The sequence below is a fragment of the Xenopus laevis genome, chromosome 6L (assembly GCF_017654675.1).
Source record: "Xenopus laevis strain J_2021 chromosome 6L, Xenopus_laevis_v10.1, whole genome shotgun sequence".
Classification (NCBI taxonomy): domain Eukaryota; kingdom Metazoa; phylum Chordata; class Amphibia; order Anura; family Pipidae; genus Xenopus; species Xenopus laevis.
In genome coordinates this window covers 52,350,015-52,372,844 of record NC_054381.1, presented here as the reverse complement: position 1 = coordinate 52,372,844, position 22,830 = coordinate 52,350,015, and the positions used below count along the sequence as shown (strand labels likewise).

The 22,830-nt window shown below is 38.4% G+C and overlaps 1 protein-coding gene across 6 annotated transcripts in view; it reads right to left on the bottom strand.

Moving 5' to 3' along the window:
- The window catches only part of cnot10.L (CCR4-NOT transcription complex subunit 10 L homeolog), a 71,304-nt gene that overhangs the window by 6,210 nt on the left and 42,264 nt on the right, over positions 1 to 22,830 (bottom strand). For all 6 annotated transcript variants that reach the window (XM_041565463.1, XM_041565464.1, XM_041565466.1 and 3 more), the window contains 4 exon segments: positions 10,385 to 10,498; positions 5,414 to 5,544; positions 3,206 to 3,241; positions 2,252 to 2,379 (listed from right to left, as the gene is read on the bottom strand). In XM_041565463.1, coding sequence (XP_041421397.1) covers positions 2,252 to 2,379; positions 3,206 to 3,241; positions 5,414 to 5,544; positions 10,385 to 10,498 — 409 coding nt within the window.

Here is a 22,830-nt window from a genome sequence, read left to right as displayed (position 1 = left end):
ATATTGGTGTGTAGTCAGCCATCTCAGGTCATTTTGCCTGGTCATGTTACAGTTACATAGTTAAATCGGGTTGAAAAGTCCATCAAGTTCAACCCCTCCAAATGAAAACCCAGCATCCATACACACACCCCTCTCTACTTTTAATTAAATTCTATATACCCATACCTATACTAACTATAGAGTTTAGTATCACAAAAGCCTTTGATATTATGTCTGTCCAAAAAATCATCCAAGCCATTCTTAAAGGCATTAACTGAATTAGCCATCACAACATCACCCGGCAGTGCATTCCACAACCTCACTGTCCTGACTGTGAAGAACCCTCTACGTTGCTTCAAATGAAAGTTCTTTTCTTCTAGTCTAAAGGGGTGGCCTCTGGTACGGTGATCCACTTTATGGGTAAAAAGGTCCCCTGCAATTTGTCTATAATGTCCTCTAATGTACTTGTAAAGTGTAATCATGTCCCCTCGCAAGCGCCTTTTTTCCAGAGAAAACAACCCCAACCATGACAGTCTACCCTCATAATTTAAGTCTTCCGTCCCTCTAACCAATTTAGTTGCACATCTCTGCACTCTCTCCAGCTCATTTATATCCCTCTTAAGGACTGGAGTCCAAAGCTCACCAGGGACCTAATCAAATCTGGTAAGCCCAACGTGACAATTTATTCCTCAAAACAGTGGCGTATCTAGATATAACTGGGCCCCACAGCAAATTATTTTTCAGGCCTCCAAAGTGTTTAGATGTTTTTACCACTATTTATTGAAATTGTATATGAATTAGGCCCTCATGGAGGGCAGTGATCTCCAGGCAATGGCTTGGATGAGCCATTGAGCAACATGTTGCTTACCAACCCCTTGGCTCATAGTGACCTCAGAAATGCTTATTTTTGAATTCCTGGCTTGGGAGCAAGTTTTGGTTCCATAAAAACAGGTGTGCTGTCAAATAGAGCCTCCTGTAGGCAGCCAGTCCTGACCAAATATCCAATGACAGACATTACTCGTTAGCCCTATGACCGTTTCGGATATTTTGTGTTGTTCCCCAACTCTTTTTAAATTTGAATGTGGCTCATGGGTACAAAAGGTTGGGGACCCCTGGTGTAGGATATAGTGGGTGTTTTAACAGTGATGACTATACAACAACTGACACTCCCCTAAAGGGTGTAATCAGCACACGTTTACTAGACCTCTTACAGCAGATTAGAAATGGGGGGCATTTCTGATAGGACCTTCAAAAAGGTACCTCAGCGAGATGCAGTTTTGCCACCAGCTGCACCACATCTTTTCTGATTGGTTGCTGGCAGTGGCCAATGCTGTGAATACTGATCAACAGAACAGCACTTCCAAGTTTTGATTAATCCACTGCACTCCTGTCGTTCACCTCACTGCAATGGGGGTGCTGGTCATCCGTCGACCCGGCAAGGCCCCTCAGCAACGCCAATCTCGATTAAGGATCCGCACACACACTATTTATATGCAGTATGTTCAAATTTATTTCAAATAGACCACTGTATCAACGTTTCATCAGGACCCTGATGATCCCGATGAAGCGAGATTAAATCCCCTAGAAACGTTGATACAGTGGTCTATTTGAAATAAATGTGAACATACTGCATATAAATAGTGTGTGTGCGGATCCTTAATCGAGAACAGAACAGCACTACCAGTCTATGAAAGAGCTCCAGATAGAATAGCCATTTTAGCCTTATGGCTGCAATTGATCCCAAAGAAAATGGAATTAGCGCACACCCTCCTCTCCTCTTGATGCTCTGCGATGGGGGAATCGGCAACCTCCAGTCACACGTGTAGGAATATCACTGGCACACAAAATATGCATTTAGCAGGGCAAGCCCTGCTAAATTTTATTTAATGCATGGTGCAACGTTTCAGGGAAACTCCCCTTTGTCAAGAATGACAAAAAAAGCTTGACAAAGGAGAGTGTTTCCCTGAAACGCTGCACAATGCATTAAATAAAATTGCAAGGGCTTGCCTGCTAAATGCATATCTTGTGTGCCAGTAATATTCCTACATGCAATTGATCCCAGCCATTGTGACAAGTCAGATGGAAAATTTAAGTATGAGCAAATATTTTGATTTCATTTATATTGTTTTATTCACTGAATGATTCCATTTAGGACATAAAGCAGTTAAGAAAGGAGCAGGATTACCCCAGAGAAAGCCCTTTGACTTCCTCTTTGCACACCAATTTGCAGCAAGAAAACACCATAAACAGTTGGTAGGATGGAGATGCATACCTGGTGTAGACACTTGCGTGCTTTGTCATATTCGCTACGTAAACAGTAAGCACTCCCGAGATTAAACAGCATCATTGTTCGAGCAGAAGTGACTGAACTTGGGTAACACTGTGGCATCTGTTTACCAACTAAAAAAAATACGCAAATGAATTAGGGCTATAGCTAAAACATTTTACATGGTTTACCCTAACTCAATACTACAGATCTGGGATCCGCTATCCAGAAAGCTCTGAATTAAGGAAAGGCCTTCTTCTCCCATAGACTCCATTTTATCCAAATAATCCAAATTTTTAGAAATGATTTCCTTTTTTTTGTGATAATAAAACAGTACCTTGTACTTCACCCAAACTAAGATATAATAAATCCTTATTGGAAATAAAACCAGCCTATTGGGTTTATTTAATGTTGAAATTATTTTCTAGTAGACTTAAGGTATGAAGATCCAAATCACAGAAAGATCTGTTATCCAGAAAACCCCAGGTCCTGAGCATTTTGGATAATAGGTCCCATACCTGTATTAGACTGCCATATCATTTAAATACATTATCCTTTTAAGAAAAAGGACCAAAAAAGCACCATAAACAGCCAGAGTTTGCATAGAGTACAAATGTATGATTTCATTCATTTATTCATGCTTTTAAATGTTATGTATGTATGTCTGTATATGTATATTTAATTCTACATGGACAACACTGCTCATAGGGAAATCTGCATCTCAAAATTCAATGTAATGTACAAATTAAGTTAATTATTTCTTTAATTGTACAAAAATGCTTTTAAAAGCTTTCAGGAAAAAGCATGTATCATGTGTTGGCGCTGGTGCATTTAGGTGACAGGGGTCAAGGAAGGATGATTTCAGGCTTTTGGCTCCACGTGTGGGTAGAACTGCCTGAAACAGATCTGTGTGCCATAACACAAAAGCTCATTTTGATTTAAAAAGCTCAAAATGCTCACCAGATTCCATGGGCTCATTTTCTCCTTTGTCAGAACCTATGTAAAAAGAAGAAGAAAGCACATGTAAAGGAGTGGGTTGGCAAAACAAGATACAGCTAAATGGGTTATTGCAGGATCTTCTCAGAAGCCCCAGAATATTAAAATGTTGCAGCTACATGCTTGACCTTTTGCAGCTGGTCTTCTTGCACCATGTGTACCAAGACCAACTTGGTGTGTGGACTGCACCAAAAACCAAATCCTTATTATCTAACATAGATGACATTATCCGCTAGGGGAGCAGGATATTTTTCAACAAACTTACAGGAGGATAATGTAATTGACATAAGCTCAAAGGCTCTTCCTGTACATATGTTTATTTCAGATGCCCACAGTCCCAGAGTGGATTAGGGGCATTGCTTAGTAGACAAGGTCACTGTCTACAATCACAGGGGAATGATAATAAGAAAAGGAACATGTGATAACATAGAAGAGGCATTCTCTCATAAAACAATGTCTGTGTGTATAATGTCACCAATATACTATCAGAGGGACATTGGGGCACTGGGTGACATCACAGGTTCCACCCAAACAACTTCCAGTCTGGTGAGCAGGAGGCAAAACACTCATAATTCCAATGATAATCACCTGGACCTGCACAAAGCACTTACAGGCCATTTGATCACAGCTCAGAAACACTAGTTTCTACAATATGTTTGTGAAGATTCTCATTCATCCAGGTCATGGTATATCTGTAGAAATAAGTCAAATCAACTGGACTTGCTGTGTTTTTTTTCTTGAAGATGTTTCACCAGTCATCCAACTGGCTCTCAATTTAGAGTCAATTCTGATTGGAGAAAGGTAATTGAATGACTGGTGAAACATATTCAAGAAAAAAAAACACAGTTGATTTGACTTATTTCTACAGATATACTAGCTTTTGCACTGTGTATATCCCAGAGGGGGTATTTGGAGCATTAACCTCCCACTGAGATGGAAATCAAACGGGTGGCAAAAGGTTTTGAATTAACCCGTGTACTAGTAACACAGGAGTACATTTAATCTGCAATGATCTGGCATGATACATTGGTAGGTAACATTATCAACACTTGAAGAATAATACGGTTCTGGGCTGGCTTTTGACTATAAAAAAATCCTTGATAGAGACAAAGGTCAGCACTGCAAGGCCACCATATTTACTCATAAGATTGACCACATGCACTTGAATAGCGTGGTCCAGTGAAATTTTGTCCTAAAAGGAACAGTAACACCAAAGAATGAAAGTAATGAAAATATAATGCACGGTTACCCTGCACTGGTAAAATTGGTGTGTTTGCTTTAGAAACTCTACTATAGTTTACATAAACAAGCTACTGTGTAGCCATGGGGGCAGCTATTCAAAGCTAAAAAGGCACAGGATACACAGTAGATAATACGTTCTGAAGAATCCTTTTGCATACTATAGAGTTTATCTGTTATCTACTGAGCATCCTGTGTTTGAATGGCTGCCCCCTGACTACACAGCAGCTTCTTTTAGTTAAACTGTGGTTGTGTTTCGATAGCAAACACAACAGCTTATGTAGTTGAGGGCAGCAGTACATTATATTGTTATTCCTTTAAAATACTTTCCTTTTTTTGGTGTTACTGTTCCTTTAAGTCAAGGATCGGTGAGCATCAAGAACAAGCAGGATTTAAGATCCTGGCTACAAAGATGGCAGCATGCCCTGATTATCGATTCCACATAAGTAGCACAAAAGAACAGCAGAACACCAATTGTTTACTTCTTAGTAAAAAAAAAAACATTTAAGAGAACAGTGATTAAAAAAAAGATAGGATTGCCTATTAGTGATTTTGTATGCTTATATTCCACTGATGTAAATTTAGTGTGTGCGCTTAGGCAGGGAAGCCTAGTTATTGTTTCAATGCCAGCTTCACGCGTCTTTCTCCCCAAGTCCTGGACATCATTACATTTACACTGTAAGCCCTGCTGAGCCGAGGGAAATATTTCTGTACAAAATCATTAAGTCAAAAGCAAGTAGTCCCATGTAAGGTCTGCTTATCATTTATGCACGAGTTGCTTGATTTAGCTTGCTCTGTCTCAATCTTATATATATAAATGATGAACCAAAGAAGCATGCAATGTGTGCAAGAGTGTCTACATGCGTGCTCATTACTGCTTGCAGCAGGAAGGCAGATAAAAGCATGGTTTTAATGCAGTGTGGTTTCATTTACCTTGCTCCTGCTCATTGGAAGAGACCCCTAGAGACACATCTGTGACATTCTCAGGGTTCAGATGAGTGATGGCATCCGAAATCCTGTCCAAGGAGATGAGAGCTTCAGCTGCATATAAATGGCCCAGGAACCTGGATCATGTGATAGAAACAACTGCTTGTTAACATCAATACGAAGAATGAGACAATATTGTAAAGATCAGAAGCTGTAAGGCAGGGCAGGGGCTAAACTTCCCACAGCATTCAGCTACAGTTCTACAGCTCAAGCTTGCGCTACGATGTAACAATGCAGTGACCTTTAACCCTTTATGTGCCACTTAGGTCAAATATCTCCCATTTCTGCTGAATTTTTAACATTCCATCTCTTCCGCAGATTGAACTGACAGCAGAGGGGATGGGGCTTTTTAATAGGACTGCCTGTCACAACCTATTTGTGTGTTAAAACATAATTAAAGCAAAACAAACATCATGGTTACTATAAATTCCATTCCACAAATACAATTTTACTTAAAACTGTCTTTTAGTGTTCCTATAGGAACATTCAAGTTACATAAGGTGGATAAAAGGACAGAATTATCATCATCATTTCTACCGACTGCTCAAGAATATTTTGCACATATCACCTGCAGAAAATATTCTTACAAAAATGACGTATGCCAAAACTAAAAAAAATTTTGAACAAAAATGTGCAGCAGAATAGGAAAAAAAAAGCTTATCAAAAATCTAAAGGTAAAACAAAACATTTGTCCCTTTTTCCTACAGGGCAACCCTTTTGAAATAAAACAATAAAGTGGTATAAAGGTGATACCTTTATTGGCTATTATAATATATATATTATATATATAATATATATAATATATAATTATAGCTGAAATAAAGCGATATAAGGGCAGAGACACGTGCTAGGATTCGGCGAGATTAGTCGCCCCAGGGATAAATTAAATTTTCTTGGGGCGACTAAACTAATCTCGCCGAACGAGTTTTCCGAAGTTGCCCAAATTTGCCTCACGAGGAAACTTCGGGCGACCTCGGAAAACTAAACACTCCGAGTGCCATCCCGCCGCCAATTTAGATTCTAGTCGGGCAGAAGACAGTTCGGGGAGATTAGTCACCCCGAAGAAGAGGCCGATTTATTGCCGGGCGACTGAATCTTCCCGAATCTGAGTGTGTGTCTCTGCCCTAAAGGTGATACCTTTATTGGCTAACTAAAATAATCATAGCTGAAATAAAAAATGATAAAGTGGTATAAAGGTGATAGCTTTATTGGCTAACTAATATAATTCCTAGAAATGCTTGTTCCAAACAAGCCTAGATTAGAAAGACTATGCAGGAGGTCTTGGCTCACTTGAAAGCATTTTTGGAATGTCTCATATACGTCTCTCCTCCCCCTCTTCTCATCATGACCAAATTCATGAATCTGACAGAGCCAGGCTTCTAAACCTCACACTGAAGTGGGCGCTCTCAGATTTGAGGGAGAATATCCCCTGCCATAAACTGAATAAATACAATTTACAGACAAACAGATGGGGGGTGAAACTGATGCCACAACATGTATACTATAAAATACAAATTTCAGTTAATGTTTACACAAACATATCTGTTTAAACATTAACACATTTAGAGACATGCACAAAAAAAAAAAAAAACTCAGCAGTTTAATGTTATTGTTGTAATAAGAAAATAAAAAAACACAAAATATCCCTTAAAGTCCAAATAAAACAAGCAATTAAAAAAAAACCTTGGTGTTATTTTTAATGTGATTTTTTTGTATTGAATAAAAGATACTTTCTTCTTGAATTAAAAAATATTATCTAAGCTGCAAAAGTTATAAATGGTCTTGCACAAAGTTCCGATTTTTCAATTCATAGTTAGAAGGCAAATAATCTTTAAACCACTTTGGCACAGTTTAATGCGCTCATCTAAAGAAAAAACTAAATCACCAACAAAGCCGTCACTGTCGGATACAAGTCATAAAACTGATGCGAGGAAATTACCGGTTATGGTTCAACGATTCACACTTAGGGGTCACTCGGTACTAGGACTCTGACCCCTTGATCTCTTTAACTCTTTCTTGAGGACTGCATGTCACTTATGGCAAGCTAATAACCTAGCTCCTCAAGCAGCACTGTGTTATTTTAATTGAAAGTAAGCAACTCAAACGTGTTGTTCCAAAAACGTAGTTATTAACCTTTTTTTATATAGTGCCTACACATTTAGCACTTTATCTATCATATGCTGATTGTGCGTAAATATTTTTACAAAAATCAGTGTTTATATGTACAATTATGTCCATTTCAATTTATGAATTTTGTATTCTTTCTTTTAGTGTAGTTTAGTGTATTACTTTTTGCACGTATATTACATATGGGCATCTCACATAGCTAACATCTATATGAACCTGCTCTTGCTCACAGTATTAACCCTTTAGCAGAACAGCTAACTTAACCTTGTCAAGCGCCAGTCATAATCCCCTTATCTAGCTCCCCTGCAGACAAAGGACCCCTGCACATGGGGCATTTTGATTGCTGCTACTTGAAGCCACAATTAAAATGCTACCATTCATCCCAGATCTCTTTGGTACCCACTACTACTGCTGCTTCAAAAGGCGTTGTAAGGAGGAATGTTTTAGCAGATTAGTACTTCCTATTAAGTGTAAGTGCACACTCTAAGACTCAGGGAGATTTAGTCGCCCAGCGACAAACCGCCTCTTCTTCGGGCGACTAATCTCCCAGAAAAGCCATCCCGCCGGCTAGAATCTAAATTGCCGGTGAAAAATTTGTTTTCCAAAGTCGCCCGATTTAGAAAAACAAAGCGTTCAGAGTACCATCCCGCAGCACTTTAGATCTAAATCTCCCCGAATCTTAGTGCGTGCCCTTACCCTAATCATTCTAGGATGAGAAGAAACATTATGATCGCAGACATATGTAAGAGCTGATCAGAACACCATGCATTCCATGACCCTTACTGGAACAGTATTACGTCAGTTCTGCTGAACACAAGCTGTAATGAGTTAGTACTAAGTCAGAGCAGCTAGCTCTGAACTGTTCGCTCAAACTGTAAATTCGTCCGTCTGTCTGTCTGTCTGTCTGTGTACAGGGAGTCCTCAAGTTACATACACCCGACTTACATACAACTCACACTTACAGACAGAGGCTGTTACAGTAATACTATGGTTTGCTTGACTTTTATTAGCATTTAGCTTTAATAAACTACCTGCCCCAATCCCCTATGGTGTGTGTGGTCTACTGTGGAGCACAGAAACTTAAAAATAAATATTATGTTATGACAGCAATTTGGCTGGTTTAGGCGACGAACAGTCGAATTTGAATTCTTAAAGGGCCAATGTATGATAAATCTCGAAAATCTAATTTTTAAAAAAACTTGAATCGAATTTTAAAAATTCCATAGTCGAATTTTCAATTTGACCCTTTATAAATCTGCCTACTTGTGTCACAACCCCTTTTTCAGATTGTGAGCTCTTTTGGCTAGGGTCCTAATTAGCTCCTTTATTGGTTGTTTTGTATGTAATATGTTCAATGCATTCATCCATTGATTGCACTGCAACAACGTTGGCACTTTAAAAATAAGTGCCAATAATAACAGACACTAGGGCTGCAGTGGATGTGATCTACTTACTTACTACTTACTGATTAAGTTAAGGAATTCCGGCCTAGCATATAATATTTGTACTTGGATAGATAACTAGCCAAACGATAGATTACAAAGGATGGTGAACATTTTCTAATTGGACCAATGTCGTCAGTGAAGTACACAGGGTTCTGCATTTATATTTTTTTTAATTGAACATATGATAGACATTGTAAGTACAGTTTTCACCTTTACTGATACTCTGCAAAATTCTGCAAAACTATAAGTTGCAGGAGTGCCACAAAAAGATTTGACTAAATTGGACAACTGTTGTTAAATGCAAGGATATGCACTTTGGTAGGAAATAAATGCTTGTTATATACTAAATAGTATAATAATATTGCATTAAAAGCCTCTTTAATTAAGGGATCTGGGGATTTTTGTGAATAACAAACTAACGCTAGGCATTATTAGTGGTTACTAAAACAAATATGTGCGGTCTTGAATAAAAAGGGCATTAACATAGGTGAAAATAAAATGTTGCCTCTTTACTGATCCCCTTACTGATAGAACATCAATGAAGTGCAGTAATCATGATCTGGAAAGAGTGAACCCAAAGCAGAAAAAAATGGTTCTTCATGGCAGGAGCAGTGAGTTCCTGTGATGTAAGATTCTGCTAATGCCTTTAAGAGTGACATAAGAGACTTGGATGACTTCTTGGACAAACATACTATTACAGCAAGCTTAAGATCTACTGTTAGTATAGTATAGGCATGTGTGTGTGTATATATATTATATAGAAGTTTATTGAAAAGACTGCATGCACACACTTTTTTTTTTTAATGATATTGGGGGGTCATTTGGAGTGGCTGAACTTGATGAACTTTGGACGTTTGCCTTTGCGAATTTAATTTAGTTAAGCAATAATGTATAGATTTTATGCAACATTATGTAATAAATATGTTTAATAAAAAGCTAAATTACTTTTCTTGAAACATTTAATTAGATATGCACATCAAAGTGACAAAAATTTACATGAACATACTGACAGAATCTACTTTTCCAGTATCTCCTTTAACCTCAACAGTGTCATGCTTCCAGGCTGCAATTAGCTTTCATTAATAAGGATGGCCTCACAGCTTGAGAAGCACTGAAATGATTCATCAGTGCTTTCTACATAGGGGGAAAATATCCTGCCTGCTTTTGTTGTTAACATGTACGGTTATGTATATTGAGGGGAAACTGGGGTACAACATCTATATTAGTTGCCTGCGGTAAGGTTGAGAGCATAGAAATTTGGTGTGGATGAAGATATATTTGACTTACATTCTTTTATCACTTTACACAAGTCTATTCTGTGAGACAAGAGAATTAATATACTCACTTAAGGGATCCTGACAACCGTGGCTGTTGTAGAAGTTTTTCTGCATGGTTTAGTGCCATGAGGTTATCACCCAAAGCAAGACCAACATAGGCACTGCAAGCAAGAACAGAACACCTGCAGGATGAAGAGAACATTTAATGCTGTTGTAAGAAAACAGGTGTAAATTACCTATTTATAATGTAACATTTACAAATGTTTTTCTGCATCAGATATATCCAAACCCACCAGCAAATCCGTTCAACTTTCAGCATCTATCAGTAGCTCAAGGACTTAGAACAAACCAAGAATTCAACAACAGTTGGTGGAAGGACCATAGACTGGGCAAATCTATTCTGCTGTACCATTTTAAAAGAAGGAGAACATATACTTCATGCAAATAAAGACATATTACTTGTTTATTCAAAGGAATACATTTTGTACAGCAGAATTAGCATGTTATGGCCTTATATTTTCATCAGCACTACGAAAAGGCCAATCTCCAAATCATCCGTTTCTGTTCTGACAAAATAATTTGAGCCACAAAATAATTTCTGAGAAAGCGGTCACTAATTCAGTTAACCCAGCTTAAATTGTTTTAACTGATAAAAGGCAAATCCAGAGATATCACAAATAAAAAAAAAACAAAAAAAAACTTGGGGCTCAGGTTTCATTATTCAGTGGGGGTAGGGGCCGAGGTTACATCCCCAATCTAATAGCATACCATTAAAGAAAGAGCCTCTCTCATGAAACACACAAATTCATGCTCAACACAGAACTGTAAAATCTGTGTATTAGATACCCAATCATCCATAAAACTTAGTACACACTGATGGCACAGTTAGTTTATGTGCAAGTATGTGCTCCCATGCTTTGTGCCATTTAAATACAGCAGCATAGACACTGCTACAAGCTTCTGTCAACTGGAGAATCTCTCGCTTACTAGCTTAGTGCATGGCTCCCTCCTCCCATGTAATCAAAACCATTAATGTGCATGGAAAAAGTGAGGGTGATATATTATATTCCAGACATACATAAATGCTTGTCTTTGGGTCAGCAAATTAACTTTTGCTTATTTGAGTGTCAAGGGTACAGAGAGGTGAGGAACAGAATTAGGAAGCAAGTCATTTGTAAAGCTCGGGATGTGCAAAAGTTTTGTACCTGCAATTGATACCAACACTTTTCATCAAACGCCAAACTTATTTATGCATAGGGTTACCACCCGGCTGCTATTTTACCGGCCTAGCCTGTAAAACACCTGCCAAGGCCTGTATTACAAATTTACTGGTAATGTAGTTGCCGGTAATTTGCAGTAGCCTTTATTAAAAAAAAAAAACCCTTGTCCCGCCCCCAATTCGCTCAGAACTTAGAGTTTTTAAGTCTTCTGCCCATTGTGCAATGTTGCTCCACCCCTTTTGTGGCACAGTATGTGGCCCCACCCCCTTGTGTGTCTAGGACTGCCCCCTTTTGTGACAAACCCCTCCCGCCACCGGCCGGTAAACTTTTTCAGCAACCCTACTTATGCAACTCAACTTGGCTTCACAGCACCGTTATACAAACGAAAATGGGACAGGCACGGAGGTAAGGTAGTGAATTAAAGAACAGCCTACAGATACGTCAAATAAATGTACTTCCAATAACATGAGGTTATGGTTGCTTAGGCCTTTCTTTCTCACATGTTGAAAAGACTTTTCAGGACATATGCATGAATTCTGAGATAATCTTCACTTAGAAGATTTTTTTCTACTTTAAATTCCAGCCTGGTCATAGGGCACATTGTCGCCAAAGTGACCTTAAAGGGATACTGTCATGGGAAAAAAATGCATCAGTTAATAGTGCTGCTCCAGCAGACTTCTGCACTGAAATCAGTTTCTCAAAAGAGCAAACAGATTTTTTATATTCAATTTTGAAATCGGACATGGGACTAGACATATTGTCAGTTTCCCAGCTTTCCCCAGTCATGTGACTTGTGCGCTGAAAAAATTCAGTCACCCTTTACTGCCGTACTGCAAGGTGGAGTGATATCACCACCTTTCCTTCCTCCCCTCCCCAGCAGCCTATCAACAGAACAATGGTAGGGTAACCAGATTGCAGCTCCCTACTCAATAGTAAAATCCAGGTCCCACTGCAACACATTCAGTAGGAGAAACAACAACCTGCCAGTTTCATCCTAAAGTGCTGGATCTTTCTGAAAGCTCATGACCAGGCAAAATGACATAAGATGGCTGCCTACACAACAATGTTACAAGTAAAAAAAAATACACTTGCTAGTTCAGGAATTAAATTTTACATTGTAGAGTGACTTATTTGCAGGGTAAACAGTGTAAATTAGAAATAAAAACTACATAAAAATCATGACAGAATCGCTGTAAAGACATTATGGTTTCCTATAACGTAAGAATTAAATCTAGCCTTGTAAACTGCATTTAATTGTGGATTGCCACAAGCAAAACACATTACTTGTGGTGATCTGAATTCATGGAGGGTAATTGCCTTCTTTCGAATCTTCCCGCAATTAAGCCAGATTCATCGCCAGTAAGGGCAATGGCAACGTAGATTTACCTCAGGCAACAAAGCATTCCTTATGCCATGGAGCTGTGTTTTATTTGCAGAGATTCCAAGATGCCTCCTAAAAGAAACATATATGGACATGTAGAATGTGGTCAACTACAGGTATGTCTCAAACTTTCTATAATATAAATACATGGGTAGCTATTGCTATACTACTTTTAATGGCCATATAAAAGGAAATTTTTTTTTTACCTTACATCTCTCATATTAAATGCTCACTCTAAAACCCATTTTCGTGAATACATTTTCCAAAAGAAGAAAAACTGCAGTATGCTAATCAAAACAGCCTTATACATATTTCCTACACGCAGGACTCCAAATTGTGCATTCACTTTTCTTTGCAACACGGTTTTCCAGCCCAGAATGCTCTGCGGTGGAATACGTTAGCACCTCATAAATCGTTTCGGAAGCAGACTGCCTTAGAAGCATGTAAGGAACAAACATTTTGTGCAAAAGGCCAAGGTGATAAGACTTTAGTTTTACCATGTCCTTTTCCTGAAGCTAACAGCACAAAACTGCTAAAAGGAAATTAGCCACACATTTAGACTCACAAATAATCACACAACAGGATGTTAACATTATTAAAGATAAGCCAGTGCTGCCTGGACTGCAATCTCAGCACATGCGACGCAGACAAGTTATATCATAAAGGGTCCCTAATAAAATTTGACATTAAAAATCAATTTGCTAGCACTTTACATTTAAACAAATGCATTTAAAACATGTTGCTAAACAACTATACAGGGCTAAGGGAGCTCTGTGCTTAACTCTAGGATTGCATCAGTAATGGCACCCAGGTACCAGGTGTGAAGGTGCATGTCCGTGGGCTGACATATGCTGCATTTATACAGCAGACACAAGTTAACCATTTAAAGGAAGAGGCGCAAATAGATGGGGCAAGGTTTATAGAAGCCAAAATACATGGCGATTAGTGTATTTTAGCACGTTTCACCTTGCCATGCTCTTCCGTGTAATAATAACATGTATTTATTCATACTGCTATGAAGTACCACTTGACATCTCAGTTTGCCCAGAGGCAAAAGTGTGGGACACTTACGCTTGGACCGAAAAAAGAAAGGGAAACAAATCAAGTTTACAAAATTTATAATAAATAATAAATATAGGCCAAAAGACTGGTTCCATTATGAAGCACTCAATGGGAAACAATCAGCCAGAAAGTCAGTAGCAATTTTGCTCAATTCCACAGGTTTGATGTGGCCCTCCCAATTTTCATAGGATCCCAGACTGTTGAAGGGGTTCATAGACTGTTTTTACATCCTTACTGTATGATAATTTGGTATAATCCATAGAACATACAGAGAACACTATCCTAGGGACTTGTCAACATGTATCTGGTTTCCCCATATATCTGTTGCTAAACTCTGCAGATAGTTCAAGAATATATTTCACAAAAGCTTTTTGCGCTGCTTTGACAGCTGTGTGATTCTACCTATAGTTAAAAAAATAAAGCAATAACTCTAATGCATGGAAATCATATCTATCCATTATCGTTTATTTTTATACAGCCTATTATATTTACTGAGATTGTTCTTCATTTACCCTGCTCCCTGGATACTGAAGCCTATAATCAAAGAATCGGCATTACATTCACACAAAACACACACATTGGGAGGCCCATTTATCATCATATTATATCATTATTATATCATGGTTTTGAAAACCGCAAATAAACGAATTTTCTTGAAAACCACTAATTCCACATAATTTATTAAAAGATCTGAATGTAAAAAGCACGGATGGAAAAAAAATGCTTAGCAATCCCAATACAAAGTCTGAAACCCTTTTCAATCAATTGCTAGTGAAAAACATTTTTTTCAAGCAACCTCAAACTCGGAAAAGATTCAAAATGGACGAATAGGACAATCACAGCTTTCACTGAATTGTATAGGATCTCAACAGCTTTTACATGGCAAAGTTTTATACAAGGGTTTTTGTGTGGTTTTTAAACTTTATAAATCTCGAATTTTTAGAGGTTTAGAGAAAGTTTTCAGAAGGTCCTGTAGAAAACCACATAACCATAATGCACATAACCTAAACTGCTTTTCTCTAAGGTACAAAACAAAGTGCAAAACAGGTAAAATTAAGGAACAATGCATTAGCACAATCAATACAGTTATACTTACCTATACTGGTTAATTTAGTAAAAGAGAAAGGATGCTACTATAGAAAGAGATGATGTTTTTAGCCTTGAGAATAGACTAGGCAGAAGAGTTGTGAGAACACAGACTATTACTTGACTTTCTGTTGGTGGGCTTTGTAGCAACTGCCTTCTGGCAACTGTCAAGCCCACTCTTAGCCCAGCAGTAAGCTATATATTTCATAGCAGGGCCTGTGGTTTCTTTATTTGTCCATTTCTAGCAGGGACACACATTAATTATGTTCCAAACAGCTTGTGCAGCCCTTCTTGCAAGCACTGCGTCTTCTCTTCCCAGATGTCACATCCAATCTGAGCACAAACAATAGCTTTTAATAATGGGACACATTTATTACAGTTCTACGAGTGCATTTGGAGTAGTAAAAAAAACAACAAAAGCAAAAGTTACGCCACTTAGTGCTAAGTTAATAAGATCACTTGAGACCAGGGTCTGCCTGCGCTCTAAATCTCGCACTACATAGAGGCAAATTCACTATGCGCTGAAGATGCGCTAGTGACGGCTTCTCCACACTTCGCCAGTTGTAGTTTCGCCAGGGCTGTGCAAATTCACGAAGATCCGAAGATGCGCACAGGTTACCGAACGGTTGCGAAGTTGTGCTAGTGATAATACAATAAGCAGTCCGAAGTTACGCTAGCGATGCCCAATTAGCATACGGCGTGCAGTTAAAGGATGTGTATGCTGCAGCAACTACATTACACAAGGCCAGGGAAACTTAATACAATTTAATAGAGGTGTTATATTGCCCTACACGTGCCCACTGTATAGTTTAGGTGCCAAATGTAAGGGGGAAGGAAAGTATCACAAGAAAATTTACGATCTTTTTCAGCCCACCCCCCAGTAAAAAGTAAAAAACGCCAGCGTTTTTTGGGACTTAGAGTAGATAGGAGTTTCTTCAAGAATAGTTGAACATTTTTCTATTGCACTTCACCTGGTATGAGCAGGCAAAGTCAAGTCTGGCGCTAGAGATAACGTTCAGTAAAATCCACAAGTTAGTGAATTAGCGTAGTTAAGTCCCTTCGCCAGAGCGCAACTTCGCCTGGCGTAAGGGTGCGTAGTAGTGCTAGAGTATGTCTACTTCGCTAGCGAATTTATGCCAGCACCCGTTAGTAAATAGGCGAAGTGGCAAAATGACGTCATGCTGGCGAATTTTCGTTAGCCACTCCATCCTTTAGTAAATTTGTCCCATAGGGTGAGAGATGCAGAGGGCAAGGCACAAGGCAGTGTGCAGACACTCCCTAACTTGTGACTAAACGACATGCAAATTAGGGGATGGGTAGGGTGCAGGATGGGGGATGCCTACATATTCTCTCTCTCTCTCCATACACAGTCAAAAACCTGGTGCACACAAAACAAACAATACTGCCTTGGTGCTGGTTAACCGCGCATAAACCAAAAAAAAAAAAAACGCACTCACAGGACTTCTTCAAAGGTGCAAAATCAAACTGGTGTTTTTATTTTGACGTTTCGGCTATTCACTTAAGCCGTCATCAGGAAGTGAAAAATCACACAAACAACATCCCCATTTAAAGGCCCCAATGGCGCCAGAACCCATCCATGACGTCATAGGCAGGTGTGTATAGTGACTCAAATTACGTATAGAGTGTAAAACCCCGCATGAGTTTCTTGTTCGGGAGAATACAAGCTCCTTTACAATTACTAATGTGCTTCATATCATTACAACAAGTGCAAAGCGCCCAAGCGCTCAGTGAAGTATGTGCATAAAAAGGCAATGAAGCCACCCATCAATGGTGCCTCCTTGCCCATACATACATCGAGTCGCCAAAGTAACCCGATCCCACCAGAGGATACTATATTGGTGCACATATATATCGCCCTTTACTGTGGAATCTGTAATCGCATAGGCAGCCAGTCTTACCCGGTTCTGCATTGATCAGAGCCTGTCACGCTCAATCTCCATAAGAATCCCTTCGTGTAGGGAGCATTGCTACTCCTCATGCCGGTTCTAGCCCCTCCTCTCTCTCCAGCAAGACACCAATCGTATTTCTTTGGCATCGCTCAGCCTGTCACAGCGGTCTCACTTCCCAATGCCAGTTCCTATGATTAACCCCTTCTCTCTTCCTAAGCATCCAGGTCAGTCTCATAGGATACCCACTGGCACCCATGCGTCGTAACTTTTGGAGAGCCTTAGGTTTAAAGGTTGGTGGACCACGGGTTGCTACACCGGGCCCGTTCTGGAGTGCTGAGAGGGAGGTGTGAAGGGCGACCTCCATGCGTCCCTCTTATTTGGGATAACAAAATACTCATAATTACTCCTCATCACGCAGCCAGTCATGACTTGGATGAGAATTAGGAGTATTTTGAGCCGTTATCCCAAATAAATAGGGATGTTGTTTGTGTGATTTTCACTTCCTGATGTGTGATCACAAAATAAAACCTGATCTTCTCAACACAAGAAATTATCTTTCTAATATAGTAGTTGTTTCTAATACTATAATACATCACTCACAAAGAATAAAGTTTCTCTAAAAGCTCAATGTGGCTTCTTTGTTCATTAAAAGAGTTGTACATCATCATCATCATCATCATCAACAGGTTGCCATACATGCTACAATTTATGATCTTTCGTACGACCATTGGTCGTTCCAAAGATCTTTTGTCCACTCTACCAACCTTAAGAGCCAAGTGGTCAGATGTGCAGGTTTAAACAAAAAGAATTCTTTAGCTCGGATGATTCAATGGTTCCCTATCAAAATTTTCAGTCTTGCCCCATCGTCGCGACGAAAGATATCCAAGGCTTTTTACAGATATTGGTCGCCTTGTCTCCCACCAAACGTACAGATTGTCCTACAAAAGATCTTTCTTACAATAAATATTGGTGTGTGTATTGCCACCAACTAGAGGGATAATTGGACAGAAAAGTCCTTCTCAAGAGTATACAATGTAATGATCCTCTTTAATGGCAGTTTGGGGTTCCCCGACACAAAGCAGGAGCGATCCTCCAGTGACATCAACAACTATTATAGTAGTGGAGAAGAACTAAAAACAAAACAAAACAAAGCTATACATGTGTAGACTAGTAAAGAGTGGTAAGACTTTCCTGATGAGATGCCCCAAGTGAACAATACAGATTACATATAAATGAACTGTGGCATATTGAAATTTCAGGGAAACTTCTGTTGCATCTATGTCAGTATAGGAGATTGCAATTATTTATTTTTGCCACAATTTATTTTAAATATGGACAACCTGTAGTATGAAGAGAACTAATAAAGGGCCATATTCAATATTCCTATCACATGTGAAAACTGCACTGAAATCTATGGGGAAATTCAGAATTGAATTAAGGTTTTTCTCATCATCAAACTGAATCTGTGTTTAAATGCAGACTGCTCCAATTTAAAGGACTTGTAAAGGTTATTTTACTTACTTTCCTACCAGCGTCCCAGACATCCCTTGTGAAATTACATGTCCTTTAATAGGTCGTTTTGCCTTTTTAATTTTAACTGTTCTATCAGCCTGCAAACAGAGGCAGTTTACAACTATGCCAAAATAGGTGTTTGTACTGAAGTGGCACATTCTCAAGTATGCAGACCATAGCTGTAATGTGAACAAAAATAGCCAACTCTTAAATAATGTAAATTTGATGTTTGACCAGAAAATAGCTTTCCAATGGTAGTAAACAAATACAAAAATAAAACCCTTATAATTATATCCGGTTAAAACTAATTTCTATAGCTGTCATGTCAAGACTTTGCAGGGTGCTCAGGCTTGTACTAAAGATTTAAGCAATGCAACGTTGGCTTTGCTTTTGAAGGACCACACACAAAATTCTTCATGAAGAGAAATGCTCCACGTGTCTGAGAGAGATTTCAAGTTAATTCTAAATAACAGCCTTTTCCAAGATGAAATGTCAGATCAGCTATGTGTTTGCCTAACTATGTCAGACAGATTCCTGGAGCAGAAGAAGCTTGAACACAAGCAACATTTACAAACTGCTTAATCCTAAACCATGTGCTTTCTGAACACCAACACCACTCTAAAACTGAATATAATTTAGTTTCCAGGTAAATCACGTATTTTGTCTTGCTTTCTATTAGACATCATAGATAACACAACTACTTGAACTGACTGAACTGAAGCTTGCAAAGGGTGTTGATAAACACAATACACTTAAGGTGTTACAACAACCCAAGGACAAAGATCCATCTTGTGAATCTGTCTTCATATTTTTTTGATCTTTATTTCTCAATGTGTTTATAGCTGTTAAAAGGTGCCTGCTGGTCGTGAACTTGTGTTAAATACCTAGAAGGGGTCTCTAGAAGTGGCTAAAGAAACAATCCATGGGCAAATTGAGCCTTGCAGTACATCTGTAATGGCATGAATCTGTACGGCTTCATTTCTACAGAACTAGTAACTGCATCCTATGCATAACATTCATGCTTATAAAAAAATATTTTTTGTAAATTAGTTTGTCCTTTAAAAAGACAGCAAGAAAGGAGGATCATGTTGACAATGGCATTGTTCTCAGCCATGCTGAACAAAGCAGCATGAATTGCTAAAATTTACACGGATAGCAGCTAGTCCATTAGACCAGAATACAAAATACAATTTTGAGAATTAAGTGGGTTAACCTCATACTTACTGGCTAATATGCATGAATAGAGTTACCAATGGGCCCACGGCAAAGATCCAATTGATGGACTCCCCAAAGCTACAAAGAAATTTAAGATAGGGTTGTCCCCCTCAAGTAGGTGAACATGAATATAATACTAAAGGCTAAAAATAAATAGTCTGTGCTTGCCGAGACTCCGGTGTGCTGTGCTGGATTAACAGCTATGTGTAGTGAATAACCCATACCACACAACAACAAAAACATCCCCACTAAATACTTTTGTTAAAAAGATTCCTTAGAAAATTTGTTCCAATAGAAAGTTATATGTTATATTGCAGAACTCTCTCAAAGTTCCATAAAGAGTCTGCCATTTCTGGGCGATGCTTCAGTTAAAAGTTATAGAAGATGACAGGACTGATGGTGGGCCCTAGGATAATGACCATTTAAATAAAATACATCAAATACATCAGGATGCATTTCTCCCATGAAGTCTTAATTACTCCAACAAGGCACAATATTTTGAGAAATCCAGTAGATTTGATCCAGCAGGAGCTGCGCATTTTCCAAATTTAAATCACACTGCAGTACCATTGTGTGGTTTGTGTGGTTTAAGAGAAGTACACACACGTTTAACAATACCTGCCAGTCACAAAAGGGTGAAGTTGTGGACAATAGAGTCAACAGTGAAATTAACAGCGACTCCCATCAGTACATACACAGCTCACTAATTTGAGCAGTTCTAAATTCAATTCAATCATCTGGTGTATTTTGTTAACAATACCTTTATTCTTTCTTTTTTTTAAACAAACCAAGGCCTATGAAGATTTATTGTACTAAACTTAAAAAAACGAAACAAATAATAAACATTTCTAACTAACGAGAACACAAAAAGGTTTGGTAATGGAATTAATATAATAGAGATCTCATGCCGAACAGAACTTATTTTTAGTTCTTTGGTCATTGAGTGTGACCTGGTGTTTAATATTAGCTATGCTGCATTTAAATTGAAAGTTCATTATATTTAAACCAGGCAAATTAATTTGAACTATCCAGACAGAAAAGTCCAATTCTAGAAATGCCAGTCATTGGAAACGTATTACAGAGCAAGCACAATGAAGTGAACTGCTACTCTTTAAAGATGCAAATACGTATCAATCCCTGCTAAGAGAGGTGCAAAGGACATTTCTGCCGGAAATAGTACAAGGTGGAGGGCAGAGGCAAAGATCTCAACTAAAGAGAAAATGCATTTTTCTGAGAACAGCACTGAACACTATTGATAATGCAAATTTCTATTGGAGGTCTTCTAAGGTTTTTAAAGAGGAAAATTTGTTTCTTTGTATAACTGGATAATTTCACATGCTTACATACAGTATGGACAAAAGAAAAAGACACTGAACATCATTTATGGTTTTATTGTCCTACATCACTTTTTTCACAACAAAAGCACTTGGAATTTGATCTGTGGAATGTGGGGTCTGTTTTTTTTTTTTTTTAACTTTGCTTCAACTGCACACAGTTAACTTGTTTTTGTTGGTGAATGAACCTACAGGTTCTATGTCCATATGTATAATACTTTCTGTGTTAACTATATATATAGAATTATGCTACCATATTCAAAACTGGAGAAAGGCTAATTTGTCCATGTCCAAGTGTCTAAATACTCTTCCCAAAATTGACTTTTTTCCACAAAACATTCTTAACTTTAATACAGTTCAATTTGTTATCTGATCCCTATGGAGATTGTCAAAGAGTCTCTCCCTTTCCATGTCAAGTAAGAACATCAAAAACAGAAATATTTGTCATATACTCACTAAAATGGTGGATGACAGCTTTTTATGTAACAAAGCCTAAACAACTTGCCAAAATGATTTAACGGTTATTAGAAACATAAAACATTTTTATAAACCTACTTATGAACTAGCTATGGAAAGATTAATTTGACATGTCCTTGAGCGTGACATATTGTTCTACAAAGCAGTGTGCTGATCTTTGAAAGAATAAAAGTGTTTTGTAACCTTCAAGTAGGGATGTCGCCAACAGAAGCCTGCAGATTACTGCTTAAATGTGCTCAACGGGCCTCCCAGGCAAGAAAGGGATTAAATTGAACTTCTACTTGCAAACAAAATAGACTTGTATTCCCCCTTCTTCGCCCCATGCCTGCCATGATCAGATCACTTGGTCATGACCTATTCAAACAAGACTTGCTTGTTCTCACACTTTAGAACGTATGGAATCTCAATGTGCAGCCAGGTGATGTGGAGACTTACTGAAGCGTTGCCCAAGAGTAAAGCAAAAGCTCTGGCGGCTACTGAGGCAGGGACAGTCCATGTGGGAATATTTCTCCCTCCATTATAGCTGCATAGTTCACAGCTCTGCACCATACACAAAGTAATAGCATAAATTATAAAGCATTTGCATCTAGCAAATGATACAGAAATATCTTTGTTAGCTCACTGTGTTCAGTAGTTAACACTGTCCAGACGTAAAATCTTTAGCTATTTGAGAAGTGTATTTAAATATGAAATGTAAAGTATGATGATATCCTACATTTGTGCTGCAGTCAGAACTGTGTAAATATATTTTATTTCCAGATAACGGGTTAGGCTCCATTCTGTCTTTTCTTTAAACCGGGAGTGAAAAACTTGATGGCATCCAAATGTTGCTTAACTACAAGTAGGCTGTTCTGCTCTAGACAACAATGGCAATGCCTTTGCATGATAAAGATTCAGATACGGGTTTTAGTTAAACATGTTCCTTTTTAATTTATGGCCATTCACAGAAGAAAGGAAGCATCTTTTCCAGACCCAACCAAACATCCATATAGCTGGTATAGCTCAATGCAGGGTGACAACAGTAACAGTGCTCCGACTGAACCTCAAGAACAAATGAAAGCAGTCAGATCTCATTCCCAACATTAGCTTTGCTTTGGTTTTGCGGTCCTAGATATTTTTGGAGCTATGGCCGACATGCCAATGTTTTTCTAAATTTAAGGGCCCTGACCAAGGGCTGTATCTCCCCCCCCCAACTGGAGACATTTTTAGAAACCACTGCACTAAACTAAAATAAAGTTTTTATATAAAGTCCCTTTTGTATGGATGGATACAACTCAATGCAAATGCTAACAAAATTAGTGAAAATGATGCATGCAC